The 26,654-nt window shown below is 39.9% G+C and overlaps 2 protein-coding genes across 2 annotated transcripts in view; one reads left to right on the top strand and one right to left on the bottom strand.

Moving 5' to 3' along the window:
• ANKMY2 (ankyrin repeat and MYND domain containing 2) overlaps positions 1 to 13,513 on the bottom strand; it is a 35,663-nt gene extending 22,150 nt beyond the window's left edge. The window contains exons 1-3 of the mRNA XM_047845009.1: positions 13,232 to 13,513; positions 7,942 to 8,006; positions 1,175 to 1,313 (exon numbers count right to left, since the gene is read on the bottom strand). Coding sequence (XP_047700965.1) covers positions 1,175 to 1,313; positions 7,942 to 8,006; positions 13,232 to 13,298 — 271 coding nt within the window. The 5' untranslated portion in view covers positions 13,299 to 13,513. The remainder of the gene's footprint in view (positions 1 to 1,174; positions 1,314 to 7,941; positions 8,007 to 13,231) is intronic.
• Positions 13,514 to 13,874: 361 nt separating this feature from the next.
• BZW2 (basic leucine zipper and W2 domains 2) overlaps positions 13,875 to 26,654 on the top strand; it is a 63,117-nt gene continuing 50,337 nt past the window's right edge. Inside the window, exon 1 of the mRNA XM_047845022.1 lies at positions 13,875 to 14,024. The gene's annotated coding sequence lies outside the window, so the exon portion shown is untranslated. The remainder of the gene's footprint in view (positions 14,025 to 26,654) is intronic.

A 26,654-nucleotide genomic window follows, 5' to 3' on the forward strand; every position in this document is an offset into this window, starting at 1 on the left:
CCCTATGCTGACGCTGGACATGATCACTCTTCCTTAACCTCTGCCAATACAGTGAGTGACAAATGATCATTTATTTTTCCAACTGCATTTCTTTGCTAATTGGTGAAAATATTTTATATCCTTATGGGCCAGCTCTATGTCTTTTGTTCTCTGTTCAATTTTCTGTCCAATTTTCTATTGCAGTACTTGTTTCTATATGATTTATGAGAGCTCCTGCTACATAATAATATGACCCTTTAAGATATGTAATGAATATTTTCCTCAGTTTTTCATTTGTACCTTATACATTGGTATATTCTATATTTGGAAATGTTAAGATTATATATAACCAAGTTGGTCAATGTTGTCCTTTTTATATTCTATATTTTATATATCACACTTAGAAAGGCTTTCCTTCTTTTTTCCCCTCCAAGTTTTTATTTAAATTCAAGCTAGTTAACATACAGTGCAATATTAGTTTCAGGTATAGAATTTGGTGATTCATCACTTTCATACAACACCCACTGCTCATCACATCAAGGGCATTCCTCAATCCCCATCATCTATTTAAGCTATCCCCACCCCTTCTCCAGAAATGCTTTCCTCTTCCAGGATTATAAAAATATAGATTACTGTTTTTAAGGTATGAGAGTATTATATCTTCCTTTTCTTAAAAAAAAAAAAAAAACTACAAATACTACAAATACAGATGACTCCACTTAATTGTAAATATTTCCCAATTCCCAATTGTCTTTATTCACAAATCAGAGTAAGTTTCTAACTGGATCAGCATATTTAGGACATAAATGTCAGTGAAGCAAACAGACAGCTCTAACATAGCAGCTATTTTTTCAAGAGACCAAAGAAGTTTTCATATTACTTCAACATACAAAGATACAGAACGTTAATGGAACTCACTTGAAAGAATAATGATCCAACTCCTTAACTCTACACAAAATATATTGTCCATACAATCAGCTGATTTAAATAAGCAAAGAAACATATCACCAAATTAACTATATAACATACTTTATACGTTACAACCTTTCAAGAACCAATTCCCACCTTTCCTGTAAGAATTGACCTTAAACTTACTATAATAAAAAAGCATGTAATTTAAAAGTATCTATGTACTTATAAAAATTTTGCATAGGTGACTGATACTGATACATTAGAATAAATTCTAAAACGTCACCAGAAAGTGCAGCAAACATGAGGGCTGTGTATCCATGTTCATGCTGATGACAATTTACATCAGCTCCATGTCGCAGAAGTAATCTGCACATATCAAGTTTTCCTTTATATGCAGCATGCATTAGAGGAGTCATTCCATTCTGTAACAAAAAAGGAAAAAGTATTAATTATATTTATTTACCTTTTCTCCTATGAACAACTCCTGAAATTAAACTAAAAACATAAAAGAAACATGAATTAATAAACTCATAAAGTACTTTTATGTTGACTTTCTCACTTGGATCTTTCATAAACTACTGAGGAAAAATAAGTTTTGTTATCTGATAATTTTTTTTTTTCAACGTTTATTTACTTTTGGGACAGAGAGAGACAGAGCATGAACGGGGGAGGGGCAGAGAGAGAGGGAGACACAGAATCGGAAACAGGCTCCAGGCTCCGACCCATCAGCCCAGAGCCCAACGCGGGGCTCAAACTCCCGGACCGCGAGATCGTGACCTGGCTGAAGTCAGACGCTCAACCAACTGTGCCACCCAGGTGCCCCTGTTATCTGATAATTTTTTATTAGCAAATAGTTTCAAAGAAGATTTGCTCAACCTCACAGAGCCAGTAAAATGTCCAGGGAGGCACAAGAACCTAGATCATCAGGGTTCACATTTCTACCACACATACTTAGCTACTGGAGAAACAAATAAACTAACGGATACAAATGCATAAACATGAAAACAAAAACATCTCAAACAATCAGAATGCCTATCAATGAGAAAGCTGAATAAAGCATGTTGTATCCACTTGTAAATCATAACCACGAAAAGAGTAATCGTGAACCTCTTGACTGAATGCATCTGTATCTAACGAATTGGAGAAATTTCCATGAATTACTGCCAATGAGAAAAACAAGATACAGGAAATGTATATTATAATAGTATCATTTTTAAAATGATACCCCAAACCACATTTACATTTTGATTATATATATGATTTGATCATATATACAATATAAATATCAAGAAATGATTGGTCATATTCACACTACATTGTTTAGTCTGCATGTTTTGTGCATATCCAGCAAAACATCCAACTTATTTGTTCTGAGTATCTGATGCTACGTGGTAGATAAATGAGCAAGGTGTTCTCTAAGTGGATTTTCAAAGCAAACCAGGGAAACTCTTTAAGTGCTGGAATTTCAAAGTTGTTTTGGATGAAGACTTCTCTAAAATGTAGAATCTGGGGGTGCCTGGGTGGCTCAGTCGGTTAAGCGTCTGACTTCGGCTCAGGTCATGATCTCACGGTTCGTGGGTTCGAGCCCCGCATTGGGCTCTGTGCTGACAGCTCAGAGCCTGGAGCCTGTTTCAGATTCTGTGTCTCCTTCTCTCTCTCTGCCCCTCCCCCACTCACGCTCTGTCTCCCTCTGTCTCAAAAATAAATAAACATTAAAATGTAGAATCTGTTACTGTAGTAAATCTTAGAATGTCAACATAATTTGAATCATTCTTTATGAGTCCACACTAGGATTATGAACACAAGCCATCAATATTCTAGAAGTGTTATTGATATAAGAATTATACGAAGGCTGAGACCTTTCAAGGGGCTGTACAAGAGACATCTTAGTAGGAGTAGCCAATGTTTCTTGAGAACAATAAAAAACTGGTAAGATTATAATGTTAAGACTCCCTTTGTTGGGAGTATCTACAAGGATGAGGTATTTAAAGGTTGGGAGTGATTCAGGTGGGCATGGGTAATCAGGATCTCAATACACAGAGGCAGCTCTGAGGAAGTGGGGATGAATTATATGGTTATTACCTTTCGAATAAGACAAAAATGCATTCAAAGCAAGACTAGGGTGGTAGCCTCGTAGGATGCTATAACCTAGACATAAGAAGCTAGGTGCAGCCTGGGGGAAAAGAAGGACACAATACAGGCAGGTAGGCGATTTATCACACAGCAATCCCATTGTATAAGTAAAGGTTATAATTGTCCTATATATTTAAAATAAATAAATACATAACCCTAAAGCAGCTTTCAACACAGTGTGAAAAGATGTTTAAGAACAAAGGAGATGTGCAGTTTTTGAATCTTACATTGCAATTGCAAAGTGTCTTCACTTTTTTTTATGTCTGCTTTGTTTTAACTGTCCTTTCTGTTGATCACTTCTGTCCATTTACCTGACTGCCTTCCTATTTCCTGATACTCCTTTTCTGCTGTCTCTCTCTCTCTCTCTCTCTCTCTCTCTCTCTCTCTCTCTCCCTTTTAATTTTTCTTTATTTTTGCTCTTTCTTATTTATCATTGGTCTTCGTAACAGGGATTGGTTTTCAGAACTAATCAATGAGAGCTTTTTTTCAAAGAGGTAATGAGCAAACCCAAACATATCATTTGCTGTGCAATCTCTGAACCTGTTATCCTTGTCATGTCTGTAATACAGTGTATGCTTTTCCCATATCAAATTTCAGTGCTGGCCTGGACAACCCTAGGTAAGAGAAGCCAAACATGTTAAGTGATAATTTATACTAAGCTTTTCTTTCTTTTTACTAAGGGTTATAATAACTTAGAACAAAAAATTATAAACTTTGAATGCAATGATTACTACGTATTATCTTTACTGAGTGCTTAATATATGTCAGACACAGATTTATGCACTGTGGATAGCAATGAACAAATTCCATGCTCCTCCAGTCTAAGTCCCTGACATTTAAATTTTAGTTGAGGTGATAAGGCAGGGGTAATATAAGTGCTACAGGGAAAGAACACTGAGTAAGAGGGAAACAGAATGACAGAGAGAAAGAGATTATTATTTTTAAATAAAAGGACAGTTAAGAAATGTCCGCCTAAGGAGGTGGCATTTGAACAAAACTTTCCTGAGGGAGTGAAGACACAAAGAATTTAAATAACTAGGGGAAGACTGCTCCAGGTAAAGGGAATGCAAGTCGGAAACTTTGAGAGCAAAGGGTATTGCCTTCAAGGAACACCGAGGAGGCCTAATCGGTCTGCAGTTTGCTCACAGAATCTTCAGGAATCTCCTTGTCCTGATTCTCATGCTTCTAGGGTTTTACCATTAAATATGAAAGTGTGTCTAATGTTTTAACATTAAGCAGGATGCTACTGTTTGGGGAAGGTTTCCACAAATCTTTTATCAAGTTACCAAAAAAACCTATTCTATCCTAATCTGTTAAGAGCTTTTACCATCAATGGACACTAAATGTTATCAAAGGTATTATAGCATCCGTTGAGATAAACATAGGTGATTCTTTTATTCTGTAATATAATGGATAATATTGAAAGATTCTCTTAAATTGAACCATCCTATCACTTTTGGAGAAACCTTACTTGGTTATTATTTAATTATTATTTTGACATACTCCTGGATCAATTTGCTAGTATCTTAGAGTTGTTGTATCTGAGTTATAAACTGAATTGGGCCCAAGGTTTTCTTGGTCTTTTTCCTATTTTGGCATCAGTGTTACGCTAGTCTTATCAAATGAGTTGGGTATCTTCCCATCTTTTTATGAACTAACTGCAATCTGTGTAAAATGAGAAGTCCTTGAACATTTTGTAAAGCATACTCAGGTTTGCAGCTTTAGGAAGTGGTTGGCATTTAAATATATTTACACAAATTTTCCTTAATTATTCTAGTTTTTCTACTTCTATATGAGATGAATATATTCATTTTTATTTTTCTATAAAGTTACTGTTATATGGGTTTTCATATATATTGGCTTCAACACAAAAACTTATGAAAATTTCCTGTATAACTACAGTTATACTCTCTCTTTCTTGGTATTTATATACATCATTTTCTGGCTCATACTTTCCAGACTGTGTCTAATATTTTGGTCTTATGCTGAGAACTTTGTTTTTTTCTATGCTTTTTAAACAGCTTTATTGAGATACATAATTCACATACCACAAAATTCACCATTTAATACATACAATCAAATAGTTTTCAGTATATTTGCAGGGTTGTACAAGGATCACCACAATCAATTTTAGGATATTTTTATTTCCCCCACAAGGAACGACCTATCCATTATCAGGGACCCCCTCCCCCCCACCCGCCCCACCACCTTCCTACCCAGCCCTAGGCAACCACTAATTTACTTTCTGTCCCTATGGATTTGCTTATTTTGGACAGCTCCTACAAATGGAATCATAATATTTAGTATTCTACGACGGGCTTCTTTGACTTGGCAAATGTTTTCAAGGTTCATCCATGTTGTAGCATTTACCAGTCCTTCACTCCTTTTTATGAAGGACTTTTCCACTGTACGGATATACTACATTTTGTTTATCTGCTCATCAGCTGATGGACATTTGGGTTGTTTCTAACTTTGGCTATTAAGAATAATGCTACTATAAACGTTCATGAGCAAGTTTTTGTGTTGACATATGCTTTATTTTTCTTAGGAAAATACACCTAGGATTGCTGGGCCATATGAAAACTCTATGTTTAATCAAGGGAGGAATGGTCAACCTGTTTTCTAGACTGGCTGTGCCATTTACCCACCAACAATCAATGAGGATTCCCATTTCTTCACAACCTCACCAATGCTTATTATTATTTATCTTTTTTATTATAGCCATCCCAGCAGGTGTCCCATGGTATCTCACTGCAGTTTTGATTTGCAGTTCCCTGGCAGCTCATACTGAGCATTTTTTCATGTGCACATTGGTCATTTGAGTATCTTTTGGAACAGTATCTATTTAGATCCTTTGTCCAGTTTTTAATAGTGTTATTTGTCTTTTTTACTGTTGAGTTGTAGGAGTTCATAATAGCTTCTAGTTACAATTCCCTTATCAGATAGGATTTGTAGAACCATTCTGTGGGATTATCTTCTCACTGTTTAATGGTATACCTTGAAGCACAAACCTTTTTATTTTAATTTTTTTCTTTTGTTGCTTGTGCCTGATGGCTTTTTTAAATGTTTATTTCTATTTTAATTCATTCATTCACTCCTTTTATTCTCTGAGCATACCCTAATCTTTTAAAACAATTTTTATTTTATTTTATTTTTTTTAATTTTTTTTTCAACGTTTTTTTATTTATTTTTGGGACAGAGAGAGACAGAGCATGAACGGGGGAGGGGCAGAGAGAGAGGGAGACACAGAATCGGAAACAGGCTCCAGGCTCTGAGCCATTAGCCCAGAGCCCGACGCGGGGCTGGAACTCCCAGACCGCGAGATCGTGACCTGGCTGAAGTCGGACGCTTAACCGACTGCGCCACCCAGGCGCCCCAAAACAATTTTTAGTTGAAAGCTCAGAATACCACACAAGTTGAAAGTACAATAAATGCTGCAAAATAATAATAATAATAATAATAATAATAATAATAATAGCAGCAATGATGATAACTGTGACAAATGCAAATTTTCCCTGAATATCACTTTGGCCACATACCACAGCTTTTGATAAATAGTAGATTTTGATAAATGTTCTCAGTTTTAAATAGTAGACAATTCCTACTTCTATTTCTTCTTTTAACCAAGAACTACTGACAGTTAAAATTAATTTTTCAAGTTGCTTTATTATTGAGATCATATTTTTGTTTATTTGTAATGTCTACTACTGCATTAGGTAAACTTCTTTGAAATTAGCTAAAATTTCCTTTGTAAGATAGGGTAACACAGACTAATTTTTATCAATGTTGCAGGTAAAAGAAAATGTACTATTGTTTTTTCTATCTTAGTACACTGTCAATTAGTTATCCAAATTTTCTGTTCCCTGTATTACTTTTTTTCTACTTAATCTAGTGGTTTGTCAAAGTGTTTCGGCAGTTTTACAAATTGCTCCTTTGAATTCTATCTTTTTCTCTATGAATCTCAAAGTCATAAGCTTTTAAGTGAACACCTAAGGCTAGTATGTTCTTGGTGGATTAGCTAATTTAATCTATGAGAGTCTTCATCTTTTTAAAAATTTTTAAAATTTTTTGCTTGAATCTTTAATTCGTCTGACATTAATTTTGCTACCTATGTCTGGGGAAAGGATCAATAAAACCCCTTCCCCTTCTGCACGAGCAAGTGATGTAAACTTTCCAGCACTAGAACCACACCGAATAATCAAGTAGCCACGAGCCACCCATGGCTAATGGCTGGTATCAGACAGCTCAGAACAGACATCGCCTTCATTGCAGAAAGTTATTTTGGAAAGCAACTATACTAGAAAGTTGAGGTTAGGTTCGGTTAACTTTCCCCAGAAGTAGAATTGCTGTATCAAAAGTATGTACATTTAAAAATGGCACATATTCTAAAATGTTCTCCAGAATGTGATGCCAATTTATACCTAATCCATTAGTATGTAAAAAGTCCAATGTTTCCCACACTTTACAAGAAATAATATGATTTGGTTTCATTTGGACTTATTTGATTATTAATAAAATTAAACATGTTTTTACATGCTTATTTGTATTTTGTAAACTGCCTGCTTACACTTGGTTTAGAGATCAGTATAACTTAATCACAAATGCTAGATAAGAACGCCTACTACTGCATTTTATATATTATCCATTCTCATAGAAAATAAAACACTTTATTCAGCTTTTTAAATTTTACCTAACCTCGGGCGCCTGGGTGGCTCAGTTGGTTAAGCGTCTGACTTTGGTTCAAGTCATGATCTCCAGGTCTGTGAGTTCGAGTCTGGCGTCGGGCTCTGTGCTGACAGCTCAGAGCCTGGAGCCTGCTTTGGATTCTGTGTCTCCCTCTCTCTTTGCACCTCCTCCACTCGTACTTTGTTTCTCTCTCAAAAATAAATAAACGTTAAAAAAAAATTTAAATTTTACCTCATCCAAACAGTTGACACGGACATTCTTGCTGGCTAACAGTGTTCCTGCTTCTTGAACAGTACCTTTAAAAAAAGAAAAAAAAGAAAAGACTGAAGAAGAAAATGTAAACTAAATTTATTTATCATCATAACAGAAAAAATCTAACACCACGGAAACAAATTTTAAAGGGTTATGTGTAAAACTAAAACTAGTCTGGTTAGATTGTTAAGAAACAAAGCATCAACACATAGTATTTTTCCCACAAAGTAATTACCCAGAACAGAGTTATAGTAACTAAAATAGCCCCATCTTGTTTTTACTTCCACTGACCTTAGAGTATATTAAATTGGCCATATTTTCTTTTTGGCAGTGATACAGTAACCACAAAGCATAAATAAGACTCTTAATACTGAAATCTTAAAGGGCATCTAGTCCAGCCCACCATCTAAAGCTTAAATTCCAGTCAATGTAATAATTGGAGTTCAAAATACAGTCAGTATTTATATTCTCTGTCATCACTAGGCCCTGTGAATTGATGGCAACATACTTATAATAGAATTCTTGGTTTAGAAATGCTTAAGTAAACATATCTTTAAAGCCTGGTTCCATATAAAAGTGCTTTTTGGTTAATAATCAGGCTCTCATACTGAAAGTCCTCTAACTTAAACCTGAAGGTTAGTCCTTTGTACATTTGGAAATAAGCCATAATTGGGCCACAACTGTCAGGTTTTTCCAGTCTTCTGTAAGGCATACTGACAGAAGCAAGTAGTTGCAAGAGAGAATGTTGCTATTATCATCATTAATAACAGTCAGCCACTCGTTCTGCCAAAAAATTTCTGGTTTGACAGGGACGAGACAAATGAAATTGAATGTTCTCAGGAAGAAAGGTTGAGATAAGCCTCTCCTCCAGAAAGGACATAAAAGGAGAATCCCACAATGAGGAGTTATTTCTGTCTTTTAACTGAAAATTACAGTTCAAGAAGATGCTAAATTCTGCTAGTTTTCCAGAGTTAAATGTGGAATGCAGAATAAAGATCAGCCTGCTTCCTTCTCCCTGACCTGCTCTGCAGGCAGGTCATCTGGTTGTCTGACACCAACAGGGGACAGGCAGAGAAATGTCTCTTAGATCGACAGAGAAATAGCTCTGCTGGGGAAATGTGTCAGGCGAATGATCTACAAGTCTCTGGATTACAACAGCAGCTACCTCGTAAACAGTGCATTTTTCCCACCCTGGACTCCATCTGAGGACAGTTAGTACTACTGGATGAGGGGCTACAGAACGAATGAGGAAGGCCTTCAAGCATGTGAGCAAGTTCTACATGGGACATTAGCCATACCTGGGCTTCTCATCAGAGACTTTCTGTCACATCTTTAGAAAGGAATTAAACCAGAACAAAACTCCGGCACCCTAATTTCACTTAAGAAAGATGCTTCAATTGATTTCCATTAGCCAGTGAAAAATAATTGAAATTATTTTCCATCTGATCAGGAGATGTTTGCTCAGTAAATGGAGAGCACCATAGGGACTGTGAGCCTGTCAAAGCATGCTATATGTTAGGGGGAATCTGGGGATTACGGCTCACATGAGAGAACAGGTCAATAATTGTATAAAATGCTTAGCCCAGTGGCCAACAATCTAAGTTATATCTGCCCCGTCAGTGAGAAATTTAAAATAAGTAAATAAAAGATGAGGTATATACACACATATCACTGAGTACCAGTTAGCCTTCTGAAATGCAAGGAATGGGATGAAAAATTTTTTTCAAACTGTTTGGGCTTCCAGATTTTGGAAAATAGATGAGCAAAATACCCCAAGAGGAAAACCTTGTGATGATTTCTAATTTGATCTTCCTTACTTAATAACATCAGCAGGAAAATATAGAAGATCTGGAATATACTTTAAATATGCACCATTGATTGTTCTTTCATTATACTTCAATATCGTTGGTGAAATACACCTTATTGTCCAAGACTATTACATAACCCCTTTTATGCAAACAGTGAAAAAAAAAAAAAAAGTAGTAAATACATTCCTTTCTTGTTAAGTACCAAACAAGATAAGTGATTGAAGATCTTCTGGTTTATACCCTTAAAGGAAGATTTTATTTATTTTGAAATAGTGCTTCCTCAGTGCTTAACAAAAAAGATATCAGAACTTAGAAAAACGGGCCAATCTACGCCTAATATAAGCCCATTAAATGTGCTTCTGTGATTTCAATTTTCTCTTCTTCAAAGTTGTAAAATGGATGCCATCGTTAACTGAAATATATAAATGGTATATACCAAACAGCTTCCCGGTTTTATCTGGAACTTCTTCTGGGTGTTCTAATAAATAGGTAAGCTGTAAATGACCTACCAAGTGAATTCACTTGAAGAAGAAATTGTTCTAAAGGTGTCCAGAAGCAACACACAGTACTCTCTGGATTTTAAGTCTCACTTGCAGTCTGCTTAACTTCTAGAGGGCCTAAAAGGGATACTCAAAAATGTGCTGAGTTTATTTGAGATTGGCCAACATGGCAGGTCACACTTGGCTGAAAATTTATTGTCAGTTCCAAGTACTAGTGCTGACTAATCTAGTACTTCTCCAGGTTGAGAAATGTTATCAAAGGGAAAACATAGACAAAAGCAAAAACCTTAAGAACGCTACCAACCCACTTAAAAAAAAATGATTCTTATGAGTACAAACATAAACTTTGTTTATGAACTCTATTCAACTATAAACCAAAAGTTATTTCTCAAATTAAATGCACACAAAACTATGGAATCAGTAACATTTAAAACTAAAACTAATTTAACTTGACAGATGATAATGTTTTGTTGAAATTAAATTGTCTCTAGAAGTGAATATGGTAAGGACTGCTGTGGTATTGGTATCATTTTTTGTTTGGTCTGTTTTCAACTCCAGTGTATTTCTAGGACTATGGGCCAAATGATCTCTCTGTTCTGTCACTTATTTCCTGTGTGACACTGGGCAACTTATCCAACTTGTCGATTCATTTACCGTAATAACAGACAACACAAACAGCATTTTAAATGCTTTACAGACACTAACTCGTTGCATTCTTCTAGCAATGTTGTGGGGTAGGTACCATGTAGAACCAGAAGCTCAGAAAAAGCAATGTGTCCAAGGCCACATCACCAGCAAATGATTGTGGTAGGATTCCTAGCTCATGACGCCTCGGTGGATCAGTCAGTTAAGCGTCGGAGTTCGTTCGGCTCAGGTCATGATCTCAAAGTTTGTGAGTTCAAGCCCCAGGTCTGGCTCTGTGCTGACAGCTCAGCGCCTGGAGCCTGCTTGGGATTCTGTGTCTCTGCCTCTCTCTCTGCCCCTCCCCAACTCACACACTGTGTGTGTGTGTGTGTGTGTGTGTGTGTGTGTGTCTCAAAAATAAACAAAAAATAATAACAGTTCCTAGCTCATCAAGATTAAATGGATCGATACTTGTAAAGTGCTAAGAATTACGCTAGCTCATACCAACATTCAATAAAGGCTGACTATAGTTGGTATTTTCTCATATGTCCCATTATTTTTCTTTGAGAGTACAGAGATGTCCCATGGACCTTCCCTTGATAAGAATGTGTCACAGACTAAGTCCATCTCAGTTATTCTCATGGGTTGGGCCAATGAAATTGGTGAACCACAATGTCTGTGAACCAATGCAACTTGATGCACCATTTGGGCCCAGAAACATCACAGTGCTAACCAGACTAAACTTAATTAATTCTCTTTCATACCACCTTTAAAATAAAAACTGGTGTACACCTAGGAATATGTTCCAAGGATTCCACCCCCGCCCCACCCCCCCACCACCCGCCCCTTCCAGAAACCCACCTTACAAAACTGTTCATTTGTTTACACTTTTGAAAAACTGATAGCTCTGACTGTTTAAAAGCAGAATGTGCATCCCTGGTGGATTTTGGGTGGATCCTGTTTCCTTTTGCCTACCAAAGTACCTGGCACACAGCTGGGGCTTACATGTTTGCTGACTGGAATCCCAGAGCCTCAGGAAAAACAGAAAGAGTGCAGTGTCAAAAAGGTCAGCCAGTACCATGCAGAAGAAACAATAAAAGCAGCAACTACACGACCCACAGTTCTAGGCAAAGAACTCTTGGCATGAGGAATGTAGATGTGACTGACTTGAAATTGTTGACATGAGATGAGGTGGGATCCGTTCATCAGCACCTGTTGGGTTCAAATCCGATTTTTCTTTTACAGTTAGACTTGCCTTGTCAGCATGAAAAATAAATCTGCCATGGTCTCTGGGGGATCCAGATTTGACCCTGGCTGCTTAACAGAAACAAGACTGGACACTGGGAAGCCTTTATGCTGTCGTAAGCGGCCTCTCTGCCATTCCAGGTCAGATGTGGCTATCTCACTCTTGAGCTTCAATCAACCACATTAACTATGTCCGCAGTCCCATGCATCTCCATCCCGGAGCCGTGACCGTGCAGGAGAAGCCACGTAGTCACACTCTTGTCACCTGCCGGGTAACGGAACTCAGCAGGGAGCTCCTCTGGGGCGTCCACTCGGGGACTGAGGGCTTCAGGCTCGTCCCCGCGGCCTGCATCTCCCGCCCCAGCACCCGGAGCGGCGGAAGTGGGACAGGCGTTGGGGGAGTGGAAGGGAAAGCACAGAAGAACTCGCTGAGAAGATCCATGCTGTGCTAAGTGCGCCGACGGCCATGGACGCCTAGGCAACCTCTTCGCTTCCCTGCGGGTTCCTGCGGGGGCCGGGAGCTTCTGGAAGGAAGCCAGGGAGGCCAGGATGTAGAACCCTCAATGAGGCGATTTACCGACCTACTTCTGTGCCCTTATAAAGAACCCTTCTTAGGAGCTCCCTCCACCCCCCAGGCGGGGGCGGGGACAGCTAAAGGATCCAGATCTTTCGGCCTCCGGAAGTCGAAACGGCCCTTTAGACACCCTTCTAAGAACCTGAGGCCACTGTTGCCCGGACTGACGGTGGTCAAAATCACCTTGAGAGTTTTGAAGAATGTGCATCCAGGGACCCACACACCGAGGTCGCTCATTACAATGTGAGCTGGGGCCTGGAAACGTGTATGTTTCCAAAAGCTGATTTGGGAGACGGACCTCTGCAACCTCAGCTCGAGTCCCAGCAGTGCTTCCCGCTCCGCTCCTCTCCGCCCACGCAACCGGTCCGAGACCATCGAGAGAAACGCTATTTCCCCGTGCGAGGCAGCCAACCTCGCTGAAAAGCAGCGGAGGGTCAGTCCGGCCAGGGGCGCCTCCAGGGCTCCGCCACGCCCCCAGACGAGGCAGGCAGCGCCCGGTCGCAGCCCAGCACCCATACCTTTCCCGATGACTTCCAGCAGCTCCTTTTCCTCCTGGGTCAGCTCGCCTTTCGTTATATGAACCATTGCTCCCGCCAGCTTGAAGATGATTCTGTTTCTTTGAAAGTATTAAGAAGAAACGATATGTGTGCGCGCGTTAGGAACGCCAGCCGCACTGGGGCAGCTCGAAACCCAGGACCCCGAATGGCCAACCACGGAAGCGTTCGAATTCTCTCCTCCCTCCCACCGGCGGGCGAGCGGCGGGCGAGCAGCGGGCGAGCTCGGGCGAGCCGAGCGGTCGGTCGCCGCTAGCCCAGCGACAGTCACCGCCCCCTGCGCGTCATTGGCCGGACCGGGAGGAGGAGCTACAGGAGGCAGCAGCGAGAGGCTCCCATTGGAGCAGCCGGGCCAGGAAAAACCCAACGGAGAAAATCAGAGGGGGAGATGAAACTCCTCTTCCACGTTTCCCACCCCCATACTGCCACTATGTTCACATATTTAGACATACGCAACCTTTAAATCTCTTTCCAGATGATCTTTGTCCGGCCGCGGCAGCTCGGGGCGTACAGACCTCCCTGTCTGTCTCTGTAAGCCCCCACCATTTCCCCGGGAGTGGTGCAGCCCGGGCCGGGGGCGGGCTGGGAGGCGGGGCGGCGCGGGAGGCGGGGCTGCGCCGGGCTCCGTGGGTCGATGTCAATGTGTCTGTCCTTCACTCCTCCATTGTCTGCCGCCGCCACTGCCGCGGGTGCCACCGCCGCTGCCGGGATCGCCGCAGCCTGCAGCCTCGCGCGTCGCCGCTACCTCCTCGGACAGGTGAGAAGCAACCCGGGTGGGACACGGGAAGCCGGGAGGGCTGCGGGAACCGCGGGCGCCGCCCCGCCGGGGGGCTTCCATCCGGGCCGGAGCTGGCGGGGAGGAAGCATGTGCCTGCTGGGGCGGCTTCCTGCCCCCCGGTGGGCAAGCCTGCCCTCCACCCGACTGCCATCGCATATATCGCATATCCGCACCCGGGACTGAAGACTCGCCGCTCGCCCCATTTGGCCGCCCCGGGAGACCCTGGGACAGGGAGCCGGCGGGGGCGGGCCACGCGGTGAGAAGCGGCGGGTGCTTACGGTCTCGTGCGTGGCACGGCCAGATGCGGCTCCCCAGAGGCCGGCGCTGGGGCTTTGGGCTAGGGGCGGGATGGCGAGGAGAGCTCCCCAGGACGCGCGAGGGGAACGCATCGTGAGAATAGTGTCTGAAGAAGATAGTTCTCTTCTGGCAAGCCTTAACACCCTCCCCCCTACCCCCCCCCCCAACACACACACTACTTGTCATCTCCTCTGGCCTCTGTGGAAGCTGTGGAAGAAAACCGGATCTGATCGCCCTGTGGTGCCTGTTAAGGATGTTTGGAAGCAATTTACACTTAAACTAATACTTCGTTTATGAGAGACGGCCTGGGGGAACGGGGGAAGGAAGGGCCTCTGCTCTGCCAGAGTTCCCAGTCTTTGTAACTCTGATCTTGAGATTTATGGAAATAGGGAGGGGAGGGGAAGGGGGCGGAGATTAAATTGGTGTTGCTGCCTATATATAGCCTTAGATTAGCCTCTTAATCCAACCTTCATTCAACTGTAATATGTTGCTTCGAGCTTTGAGCTACCACCGTAGGTAGCTAGGGGGTAAATAGAAGTGTGTACCACCTCCTGTGGCTCAGAAGCAAGACTTGCTTGCTAATTCGAAGTCAGTCATTCCTCCAGGGCGCGCATCCGTAACATATTTATGGCATCATTGAAAGCTTCTTTTAGAAATTAGTGTTTACGTGTCACTGTTGCTTCTCTGCGGACTAGTATTGATGTTTCTTCCTAGACCCATCTGCTTCAAAGAGAAATATTTGAATAATTATCTAGACCTTTTTTGTTAAGCATCCCTACCACCGCGCTTTCTTCCCACAGTGCCATATATGAAATGAAATTCATTTTCCTCTGGCCGTATGCCTTTGATCTTTTTCTTTTTCTTTTTTTATATTTTATTTTATTTTATTTTATTTTATTTTATTTTATTTTATTTATTTTGAAGCATTCACTAACACTTATGAAATCCTGGAAGATGTTCATCATTATTTCTTGCATTTAACAAAATCTTTTCTAAACTCCAGCTGTTTTCTTTTTAAGGCTTCATCTTTGCATGCTGGGGCAGATCTGAGCCCTAACATCTCACATGAAAATACTTTGAAATTATTCATCTCAGTGTATAACAAAGAAACTGTTGTTTGATGATGCTTTAATAATGATGTGGCTGTTCACACAACAAGTAGTAAGGCTTTTGAGAGTGACCAATCTTTTGTAACACTTAAAATGCTGTTACTGCCACAGTTACAATTTATTTAGAACATAGTATCATGCAGAAGAAACCCACAAACCTAAGAAAATGCTCGCAAAGGAGCCTCCCCCAACTGGTGACAACATCTTACAGTGGATGTGTCTCCAGAATTGGGTACTTCATTGCCAGTATTTCCATCTCTTATGCCAAATTGGGGCCATGGTTACTTGAAGGTCACACCTGTTTGTCTCCCTGAGGTTGTCAGTTCCTCAAGGATAACAACTTATTACCTATTTTCTTGGTGTTTTATGGCATCTGATTGGTATTTAGGCCTCTGAATACATGACTTCAGTAAATTTAGAGTCAATGCCATTTAAAGACAAAAACTAACATCTACCAAGAAATACAGATAAATAATATGTTAAGTTCCTAGAAACAGATAATGTAATGGATAGCGTTCATTGGATGGATTACATTAATCATTTTGTACAGAATAAATATTTAATGTAGGAATAAGATTAGCTAATGAGCACACCTTAAACTAGATCTAGGAACTTTTTTTGTACTAAGAAAGTGTTCATGTCAAACAAGTTTCATTAATAGTAAAACAGTGACCACCCACTTAGGGAGTATTTACTTTGTTTCAGATATTCTAGCAGATGCTTTGTATAGGATTATCTTAACTATTGTTACAGTGACCCAGGAATTAGCCAGTATTATCTGTATTCAGCAGATGAGAGGACAGAAACTAGAAGAACTTAATTAATCTGCCCACGGCCCCACAGTTAGGGAGTGCCAGAGCCAGAACTGGAACCCAGATCTGTCTCCAGAACTTTTTTTCCTACTATTTTCTGCCTATGTGGCTGGCAGTAAGGGGAAGGGGGAAATTATACATTCTTTCAACTAGCTAGTAGATAACAGATTCATGTAGTTCAGTACACCAAAGTAGAAGTCTCCTTCCTACCTCTTTTCCTAGTCCTTTCTTCATGACCTATAACCATTGGTATCTGTTTCTCTCATATCCTCACTGAAATATTTTATATGTTTGTAACTTACATATATATTCCCACTTTTGACAGAAATTGGAGCATACAATACACTGTTCCACACTGCATAATAAAGTTTGCATGATGCTTTGGTCTCTCTTCTGTTTCTTTCATCACCTTTTTAAAAATAATGTTTTCTAAAATGTCTGATATTTTGGGGTCTCCTCCTCTCTTTTCTGTTAGTGCCACCCTAGACCTCTCCTGGCCTGTCCACAGTGGATTGCCATGTAGCCTGCTTCTCTCTCCTCTCACTCCATCCAGCTGGTAGTTCAAGGCACCACCAGTTCAATAAACCTTGAGCACCATCATCCACCCAAGGATGAAACATATACTGTGTAAAAGACCCAGTTGGTCCACTTAAAACGTGTCAATAGCTTTTCACTGGCCATAGAACAGAGGCCCAGTTCTTGCTTGCTAGTTCCAACTTCTGGTCCCAGCCGGCATTTCCAGTCAGCCAGCCCCTCCCACACACTCAGAGGTCACCACACTGCTGGTTCCCTCACATGCCAGTAATTTCCACCCCTTTGTTCCTGCTTTTCTCTTCCTGGAATGCCCTCCCTTCCCTCACCGCTAAGTCTCTTGTCTCCTCCTCATATCTGCTGGACCGCTCAACTTTCGAAATACTACTTACATGTAAATTCTTCTCTCTGGCTTTCGTGATCACCTCATCCACTGAGGGCATCAGAGATGATAATAAACACATTTCTTCGTGCCCCTCAGCTAGGGGAATGAGTAAAATCTTTACACAGGAGTTGCTGGTACCATTATTGGCATTCTCGAATTCTCACCTATCTTCTTGTGAGCCCTAGTGCTCCCCCACCCCCCATCATCGCCGCTTCATCTGGATCCCCATGAAAATACCCGAAGCAGGTACCTTTTTCATGACGTTGTATTATAGTTCTTATTAATCTGTTTGACCCCTTCTCCTTCTCAACTTTGAATTAACGAGGACTAATTTACCCTTGTTTCTCAAAATCCATAATCCAGTGTCTGGCACCTAGTATATGCTCAGTGCTTGCTGAATTGAGTTCAGTTGCATCTCTAAGTTATTTTAGGTGGATTTGTTTACCTACTTGACTAATCCCTCCTGGCATCATGAGGTGATGTGGCACTGAACACACCTGCCATAACCAAGGGCAGAAGTTCTTTAAATGTTTGGGTGTCGAGCTTCTTGACATTCTGATTGATGAATGCTGTCAACCGAGAAAAAAAAAATGTTGATATGCACGTGGTTACAGATTTTGCATACCATTCCTGGATTTTCCAATTAAAAGAACTATTGTGGTTGTATATTTTTAAAAAAATCCCTTATCTTTAGAGATAAGGACTGAATTATTTAAGGAGGGAATGTTATGGCATCTGAAACTTGCTTCAGTGTAATTCTGTGACCATGGGGGACAGGGACTGAGAGTAAGAATATTAATGAGAAAACTGACTGGTTAACAAGTGAAGCGGGTGATGTATGTATGCAGTGACTTCATTATACTGTTCTGTCTACTTTGGGGTATGTTTGAAATTTTCCATAATGAAGTTTTTTAAAAGGAGAAGTTGGAAGTATTATAGTTTCTAAAAATTGTCATTGTTGAACAAAACAGAAGACTAATATGAATGCAAATGTTCTGTCTCTATACTTGGAGTTCAGCTTATGCAGTTACTCGTTTCCATGTTCAAACAGTTACACCTCAGTTTGCAAAGGACCGTCTTGCAAACAATGCATTTCCATAAACTATTCACCTCACATTTTAACTTCTCCACAAAACTCAAAGGTAGGTGGCATTACTCAATGCTTGTGTCACAGGCTTATGAATATCGTACCGAAAGCTAATTTTCATCCTTTTTGGAAAATGACAAAGTAATTTGCAGATAAGTCTGAACGAGGGGTGCAGATACATTTAATTTAACCAAAAAAAGCAAGCTGTGAATGAAGCGGAGACACTGATTTCTTCTATGTCTCATAAACCGTTTCCGAAAAAGAAGGGTCAAACTGTCGTGAGTGGCATTGTTCGGAGAAGTGTACTCGTGTAAGCTTTTAAGGGCCACACTCAGAACGCGTGCCCGCAAGACTTCTACCCAGCATTTGCTTATTTTCATACTTACACTTCCCTGGATATTTGCAACTTTATAACTTGTGTTTCCTGACCTTTATGTTTCTTTTATTATGTTATGGACTTTTTAATGTTGATGGTTCCCAAAGTCAACAAGGAAATTTGTTGTATCATTTTTAAAACCTCTTCCCAGACTTTGAAGATTTTAAAGAAGTTTTATTAAGCTTCAAAGCCAAGTCTTCACACTGTCTAAGGGCAATGTAGCCAATCCAGTATCACTGCCAGATATTGTTGAAGCATACATTAGTATATCGTCAACTCATATTTATATGAACTGTATCACTGTGGAATTTAAACCTCTCGGCCGGTGCCTCTTATCAGAGTATAACAAAACTGCTCCACGAATGAAAAGTAGAAAGCTATTTCAGCCTCAGAAGGAAAAAGTTAGTATTTACTTTCCCAATTAATACATTTAGGGAAGAAAATTGGCAGTTTTGTCACTTGTCTATTGTGGGATTGTGTTAAACCCAGAAGACAAAGCAGCCCTTTAAATTACATTGATCACCCTCTGAGCAGAAGAATCTCTTCCTGGTCTGTTGATTGTGGAGTAAAGCAGGCCCATTAAGTAGCCTCTTCTGATCTGGTAGGAAATGATTATGGATGGTCTCTGGGAGACAGCCAAGCACAACCATAGCCCTGGGAATTGGAGAAAACCATGGCTCCAGCTTCCGGGATGAGATGTATTTTCCAAGGCAATCTTCCTTGCTTGCAGTTTCTTCATATATATATATATACACCAAACTTGCAGGGTTACTTTGAGGATGCCCTGTACTGTAAAATGTTATAAAAAAAAACAATGTTATTTTTAGGGTCAATCCTGTCTATTTACAGTTGAGAAGAACACAATTACAGGCCTAGTTGAAGAAACATTTCAGTGTAAAATTGTACTGGCATTAGTTTTGCTATATGCTCATCTTCCTAGATTTGGGAAGATAAAAATTATTTTTAAAGAGAGACTCAAAAAATATGCCAATAATTATATCTCATTAATAAGAAAGATCTTGGTGTGCATCTGGTATGACCAATGAGTCATAGAGATTAAGACATGAGGGCCGACTGGGTGGCTCAGTCGGTCAAATGTCGGACTCTTGGTTTCAGCTCAGGTCATGATCTCACAGTTTGTGAGTTCAAGCCCTGCGTGTGTGTTTCTCTCTCTCTCTCTCTGTCTCTCTCTCTGTCTCTCAGTAAATAAGTAAGCTTAAAAAAAAAAAAAAAGTAAGGAATAAGACATGATCTTTATCTTCAAGAGGCTTGTGCTGTCCTCCAGGAGATAGGTCAGCCCCTGAACCAATAGGGACTGAATGATGAAATTATCCTAAAGCTCTGTTCTGTTTATGTCAGCTCATAGGTTTGCTTAGGTTCTGCTTATGTCAGCTCCTACCTTTGAGAGCCCTTTGTGGGTTCGAGTGGCTTCTCTGGTGGTGCCTGCCAATCTTCCAGCTCTACTTGGAACAATGTTGTTACTCCTCTACCCACCCAACGGCTTCCTGCTCCTCGAATGCCTTCCTCCACCCATTTCTGCATATCAAATTTTACTCAAATCCTTCTCAGCTCAAATGACCCCACCTCCCCACAGCCTTCTCCAATCCCCAACCAGAGCAGTACAGACACAAAGGTGAATTCCAGAATGGGTGGAGCTCAGTGGGAGGGCTAATTCCTGGAGAAAGTGAGATTTTGAACCAAGTCTGGAAGGGCTGATGAATTTGGCAAACCAGAAAATGGACAGCATTCCAGGGAGGACAACCCCCAAGAAAAACAATTACATAAAATATTATAACATCATAAATATTTATAAAATAAATATTGGCTGCAGTTTTTCAGCCAACTATACTGGAACTAGCAATGATTTCATTCAAAGGTATGTTTTCCTCAATATGTCTACTTTTTAAGATCATGAGAGTAGTAGGGGCGCCTGGGTGACGCAGTCGGTTAAGCGTCCGACTTCAGCCAGGTCACGATCTCGCGGTCCGTGAGTTCGAGCCCCGCGTCGGGCTCTGGGCTGATGGCTCAGAGCCTGGAGCCTGTTTCCGATTCTGTGTCTCCCTCTCTCTCTGCCCCTCCCCCGTTCATGCTCTGTCTCTCTCTGTCCCAAAAATAAATAAAAACATTGAAAAAAAATTAAAAAAAAAAAAGATCATGAGAGTAGTAGATTATATTTTAAAGCACACTTTGATCGTATGTTCTTGCTCTCGAGTAGTTTATAAAATGTGACGTCACATGTTTAAGACTACATCCAAAAGTACAAACCACTATCTTCAGCATTGGTGGTAGCAGGAAGCTGATAATAGACATGAAAACAAACAATGGAAGAGAAAAGGCCACCTATTGGAATATTTTGTCCTTGATTACAATATGCTTTGAAATTTTCCAAAATAACTAAAATATAAATACCTAGAAAATAAGCAGGAAATTCTTTCTGAAGTTTAGTTTTTAAATATTTCTGAATCTCTGATCCATGGAATTCTTAAAATCTATACCTTAAAGGAATTTTAGGAGTTTTTATTCTCTCACTTTGACTTCTTTCCAGTTGGACTGTTCTGATATATTTTTTTCCTACTTTTATTCAGTGGATTAGAGATGTTGCTGAAACAGTTACACCTGAGAGATAAAACAGGGATGTAATAATCAGATTAATGTGAACCATTTTAATGCAGGATTGTGGTTGTCATTAGGAGTTTCTGCAGTATCTTCCCTCTGCATCTACTAGGGAATAAAACACATGACTTAGAATAATTTCTGATTTTGTAATATAACATGTACTGATGTGAGCAGAGTATGCGCAAAAGTACTTCTCATTCTTAGCTCACTCTAATGTTGATGCTGATGCCATGGGTCTCTTCAGCAAGTGTGTTTTTGGGGCAGTTAACTGCCAAGTGGAATGATTTGGCCTATGTTGAGCAAAGTGTTTGAAAGATGTAGAATTATATTTTGTCTATTCATATTTCAGATTTTATGTCAGATGAGGACTTTCAAAAAACAATGGTTAGATGTACTATTATCTTTGAGGACTTTTAAATAAATATCAAGAAAACCACTAGGCAGAGGTGAGTAATCAGAAGGAATACAAACTGTTACACACTGCAGAGAATATATCCTAAACCACTGTTGGGTGAGCAGTTTTAGAATATTCTACTGTCCTCCTGTTCTTGTTCATTTGCACAGAGGACCTTACTTCTTTTCAAACTAACTTCGACAGCTTCCTGGATTTTTTTTTTTTTTTTTTTTTTTTTTTTGTGATCGTTTCTAAGAAAAAAAAATGGCACGTGTTTTTCTCAGTACACGAGGTAATAGAATGAGGTTATTATAAACAGGAAGGAGAACCCCACGTTGCACGGACAGAGGAAACTGCTGCCTAGGGGAAAGTTGTCTGGCTTTGGTATTGAGGAGTGTGAAGATTGTGCTTTTGTTAGAGGTGAGCCTCTGCAGGAAACAATGTGATAACCAGCTCCTGTGATACTAGAAACCATGGTGCCATAGATTTCTTATTTACATGTCTCTCAGAAGCAGGACTTTTGTTAAATCCTCTCACTAAAGATACATGTTTCCGTAACGGAACTCCGTGGAAAACCACTTGGCATTTGGGAGGTAGCCTGTGCCAGTTCAATTTATCCAAGTGCTGAACTAGCCTTGAAAATTAATATTTATGCTTTACTCTATCTAATTCTAAACCGTAAAGTCTGTGAGGCAAATAATGAAAAAACTGCCTTCGAGTATCATGTAAATAATTGCCCTAGCCCATGCTACAACTTTGGTTGGCTTTTTGGAAAGTGCACTGAATGGAAACCAGGTTGATCAGGTTCTGACCCTGACTGGTCCCAGTATGGAAGCCCCTGATGGGAAGGCATTTTTTGCTTTTTATCTCTGCTTTATCACCAATGTTAGAATGGAATGCATGACCTCAAGCAAGTGGTTTGACACATCAGCACTTTATCGGATTGTTAGATGAAGATCTGGGTTTTGGGTCCCTGGTTTTCAAAGGGTTCTATGCTTCATGGCTATCACTTGTAAGTTAAAAAGTAAAAAAAAAACAAAACAAAACAACAACAAAAAAACATGGCACTTAGGTGGCTCAGTTGGTTAAGCATCCGACTCTTTGTTTCAGCTCAGGTCATGATCTCATGGTTTTGTGAGTTTGAGCCCTGTCTTGGGCTCTGTGCTGTCACCACGGAGCTTTAGGGTTTATCTCTCTCTCTCTCTCTCTCTCTCTCTCTGCCCCTCTCCTACTCATGATGTCTCTGTCTCTCTCAAATCCATAAACTTAAAAAAAAAAAAAAAGTAAAACATTTAATTGTTAAAACATTAATAAACACAACCACAGCTCAAATGCATCATGGGATTATTTTAACATACTGGAGACTATTAATTTTTGTTAACTCGCACTCCCCAGGTTTTTGTGCAGTGCTTGGGTTAAACCTCCACTTGGTAGAAAACTAGCACTGTGCAACCTGTCTGATTAACCCCTGTTGAATTCCTGTCGACTAGTACCAGTCATATGTTTGATAAATAAATACAAACAAGCTATTCTCTTTATGTTTGAACCTTAAAAAAAAAAAATGTACTTGAGAATTTATAGGTCTATGCTACCTTTTGTTCAGTGTTTGGGGATTTTGTCTTCTTACATTTGAATTTATGTAGTCCACTGCTATAAAATTATTCCAAGGAATACAATCCCATATCATCAGTGTGCTGTATACCACCAAGTCCGAGGCTTGGCTTTGACATTTCTATTCAGTTCGTGCTTTGGCAATTGTGAAATACTCGTGTGGATGGTAAGTGATTTTTGTGCCACCCTTCAAATAAGGCTTCATCTGCCAGACAGGCCTGGGCAGGTCCCCTTCTGGGCAGGGTGTGAGGGGGGTGGGGGGAATGGTTGCAGGCTTGGTTGAGAGAACTCGTAAATGTGGAAATGTTTGGATGCCTGCCCACCACCACCTTTGAGTTTCCTGAAAATCCATGATCATGTTTTTTAAGCAAATGCTCCAAAGCAAAATTCTCCCACTGGGGGTGTAATCCTTTTTCTAGAAGATTCTCTTTTCCTCTCCTTGGTTAAGAGAAGAATGGAATATACTTCAATCCCCATTTCTATAACTTTATCTTCTAACTTCCCACTTGAACAAGTAGTCATATAGACTCCTACCAGTTTTCCATCTGACACAAAATCAACTTTAATAAAATGATTTGCTGTCTGGAGTTTGGCACTACTCCCTGCTGATTCTTTTTTTTTTTTTTTTTAAGACTACTTTTTTAGAGCAGTTTTGGGTTCATACTAGATTAAGGGGAAGGTGCAGAGATTTCTGGTATACCTTCTATTTCCATACATACCTAGCCTTTGCCATCGTCCTCATCTCCCCTCGGAGTAGTACACATGGTACAACGGATGAATTTATGGATCGTTTGATAGCACATGGTCTGGCATATCTTGGGTGCTCATCGTAAATGTTCAACCCATTTTCTGTACACACACGTATGTGAATTCGTTGACATATACACATAGACATTTTTTGAAAGGATACAAGTCAGACAATCTTAAAAGTTTAAATTTGTTATAGTTTACATGGAGTGGAATGCTACTCCTTGGACATAGATTATGAGTGAAAGTTGGAAAGTGGTCTTTATTTTTCACTTTTATGCCCTTTTATACTGTTAATTTTTATGCCATCAGTGTGTTAGTGGTACTTTACAGTTTAACAGAGTCCAATAAAATAAAATGATTCTGATTTTCCTAAAGTGATGCATTGGAACACATAGCTTTTAATTTTTTTAAGTTTATTTATATTGAGAGAGAGCGAGAGAGCGAGAGCGAGAGCGAGAGCGAATCCCAAGCAGGCTCCACGCTGTCAGTGCAGAGCTCCAAGAGGGGCTGGATCCCACAAACTGCAAGATCATGACTTGAGCCAAGATCAAGAGCTGGATGGTTAACTGTCTGAGCCCCCGGAGCCCCCTTAGAACACATAGGTTTTAAAATAAAGATCCTGTGGGGCGTCTGGGTGGTTCAAGTGCAGAGCCTGCTTGGAATTCTGTCTCTCCCTCTCTCTGTCCCTCCCCGCTTGCTCTCTGTCTCTCTCTCTCTCTCTCTCTCAAAAATAAGCGAATAAACTTTAAAAAATAAACAAAATAAAATAAAGATCCTAGAGGATGTTATTGAATCAAATCTTGTAACTGCAAGTTCTAATGCAAGGACATTTTTTAGGTTATTCTTTGCTGTAACGTTAGAAAAGGTGATAGAATTGGATTTAAATATTTTCTGTATGTAAGTACCAACCTAATAGAGAATTATGCAGTATGTTAAAATGTATACAGTGGCCATTACTTAAAGTTAGATTTATAGATATTTTATCTCCATCTGTTTTCCTTATTTTCTCTAAATGTGCAACCATGGGTATATGATGAACTGATCTTATTATCAATTTTTAAGGAATTATTTTCTCTATAAAAAGTATTTTTTCACACCTTATTCAAGTAATCGAGTGGTATGCATTATAACATAAATGGTATGACCATATGTTAATAAGGTAAACAAAGGGTAACATAAAATCATATCTTGATAGATATAGCCCTTCCAAATCATCAACTTGTGAGATTTTATTTTTATTCTGTTGATAATTCAGTTGATTGATACATTTTTTAAAAATATTTATTTATTTTTGAAAGAGAGAGCACAAGCCGGGGGGGGGGAGGGAGGGTGGGAAGAGAGAGGGAGACACAGAATCTGAAGGAGGCTCCAGGCTCTGAGCTGTCAGCACAGATCTCGAAGCGGGACTTGAACTCACAAACCATGAGATCATGACCTGAGCCGAAGTTGGACGCTTAACCAACTGAGCCACTCAGGTGCCCCTCAATAAATTGTTCTAAGTTTATTTAAATATTTATATTTAAGTAATCTCTACACACAATGTGGGACTTGAACTCACAATCCTGATATGAAGAGTCACACATTCTACCAAATGAGCCAGCCAGGCACCCCATCAATAAGTGTTTTAAATTGCTTTTTGAAAAAATATTTTCATTGCCTGTATTGAAGGAAAAAAGTAATTTGATAGGAAAATTCTGGAATATATCTTTTTTTAATCAGTTTTTTTTAAATGTTTGTTTATTTTGATAGAGAGAGTGTATGTACCTACAAGCAGGGGAGAAGCAGAGACAGAGGGAGAGAGAATTCCAAGCAGGCTCCACACTGTCGGCACAGATTCCACCACGAGGCTGCCATGGGACTGGATTCCAAGAAGTGTGAGATCATGACCTGAGCCAAAATCAAGAGTCAGATGGTTAACCAACTGAGCCACTCAGGCACCCCTTAATCAGTTATTATGTAGTATTTTGTACTTAGGTGGTTTTTGCTTAGATAAATATTTTCTAGATATATAGAAAAAATAATGGCCTGTTTTATTTAAAAATTTTAGAAGCCTTTTCTGTTTAGGAACCATAATTTTGCCTTTAGGTATTTGTTTTGAATTACTCAAAGCTAGAACTTCTTAGCTTTAAGAACCTCACATCTGGGGCACCCTGGTGGCTCAGTCGTTTAGGCACCCAACTTCGGCTCAGGTCATGATCTCACGGTTCGTGGGTTCAAACCCCCGCCTTGGGCTTTGTGCTGACAATTCAGAGCCTGGATCCTTCTTCAGATTCTGTATCTCCCTCTCTCTTTGCCCCTCCCCCACTTGTACTCTGTCTCTCTCTGTGTCTCAAAAATAAATAAAACACTTAAAAAAAACCCTCACATATTTTGCATACATACACATTTTTTTAATGCTGACTTTACTCTTTCTATGATGGTAATCCTTCATAATAGTTTCTTTCATATCATCCTTCTGAATATCTCCTCAATTAGGACTGTAATATAGAATATTTACTTCCATGGCAGGAATAACATACATAGTGCAGGGCATTGCTAAGCAGGTCATATAGCTTGCTATGCCAAGGATTTTGTGTAGTCTGTATGTGCAGCAGTATAAAGAACCCTCATTATGATGTTACAGTAAAACCGTTTGGGTGTA

Source organism: Prionailurus viverrinus, chromosome A2 (assembly GCF_022837055.1).
Source record: "Prionailurus viverrinus isolate Anna chromosome A2, UM_Priviv_1.0, whole genome shotgun sequence".
Lineage (NCBI taxonomy): Eukaryota > Metazoa > Chordata > Mammalia > Carnivora > Felidae > Prionailurus > Prionailurus viverrinus.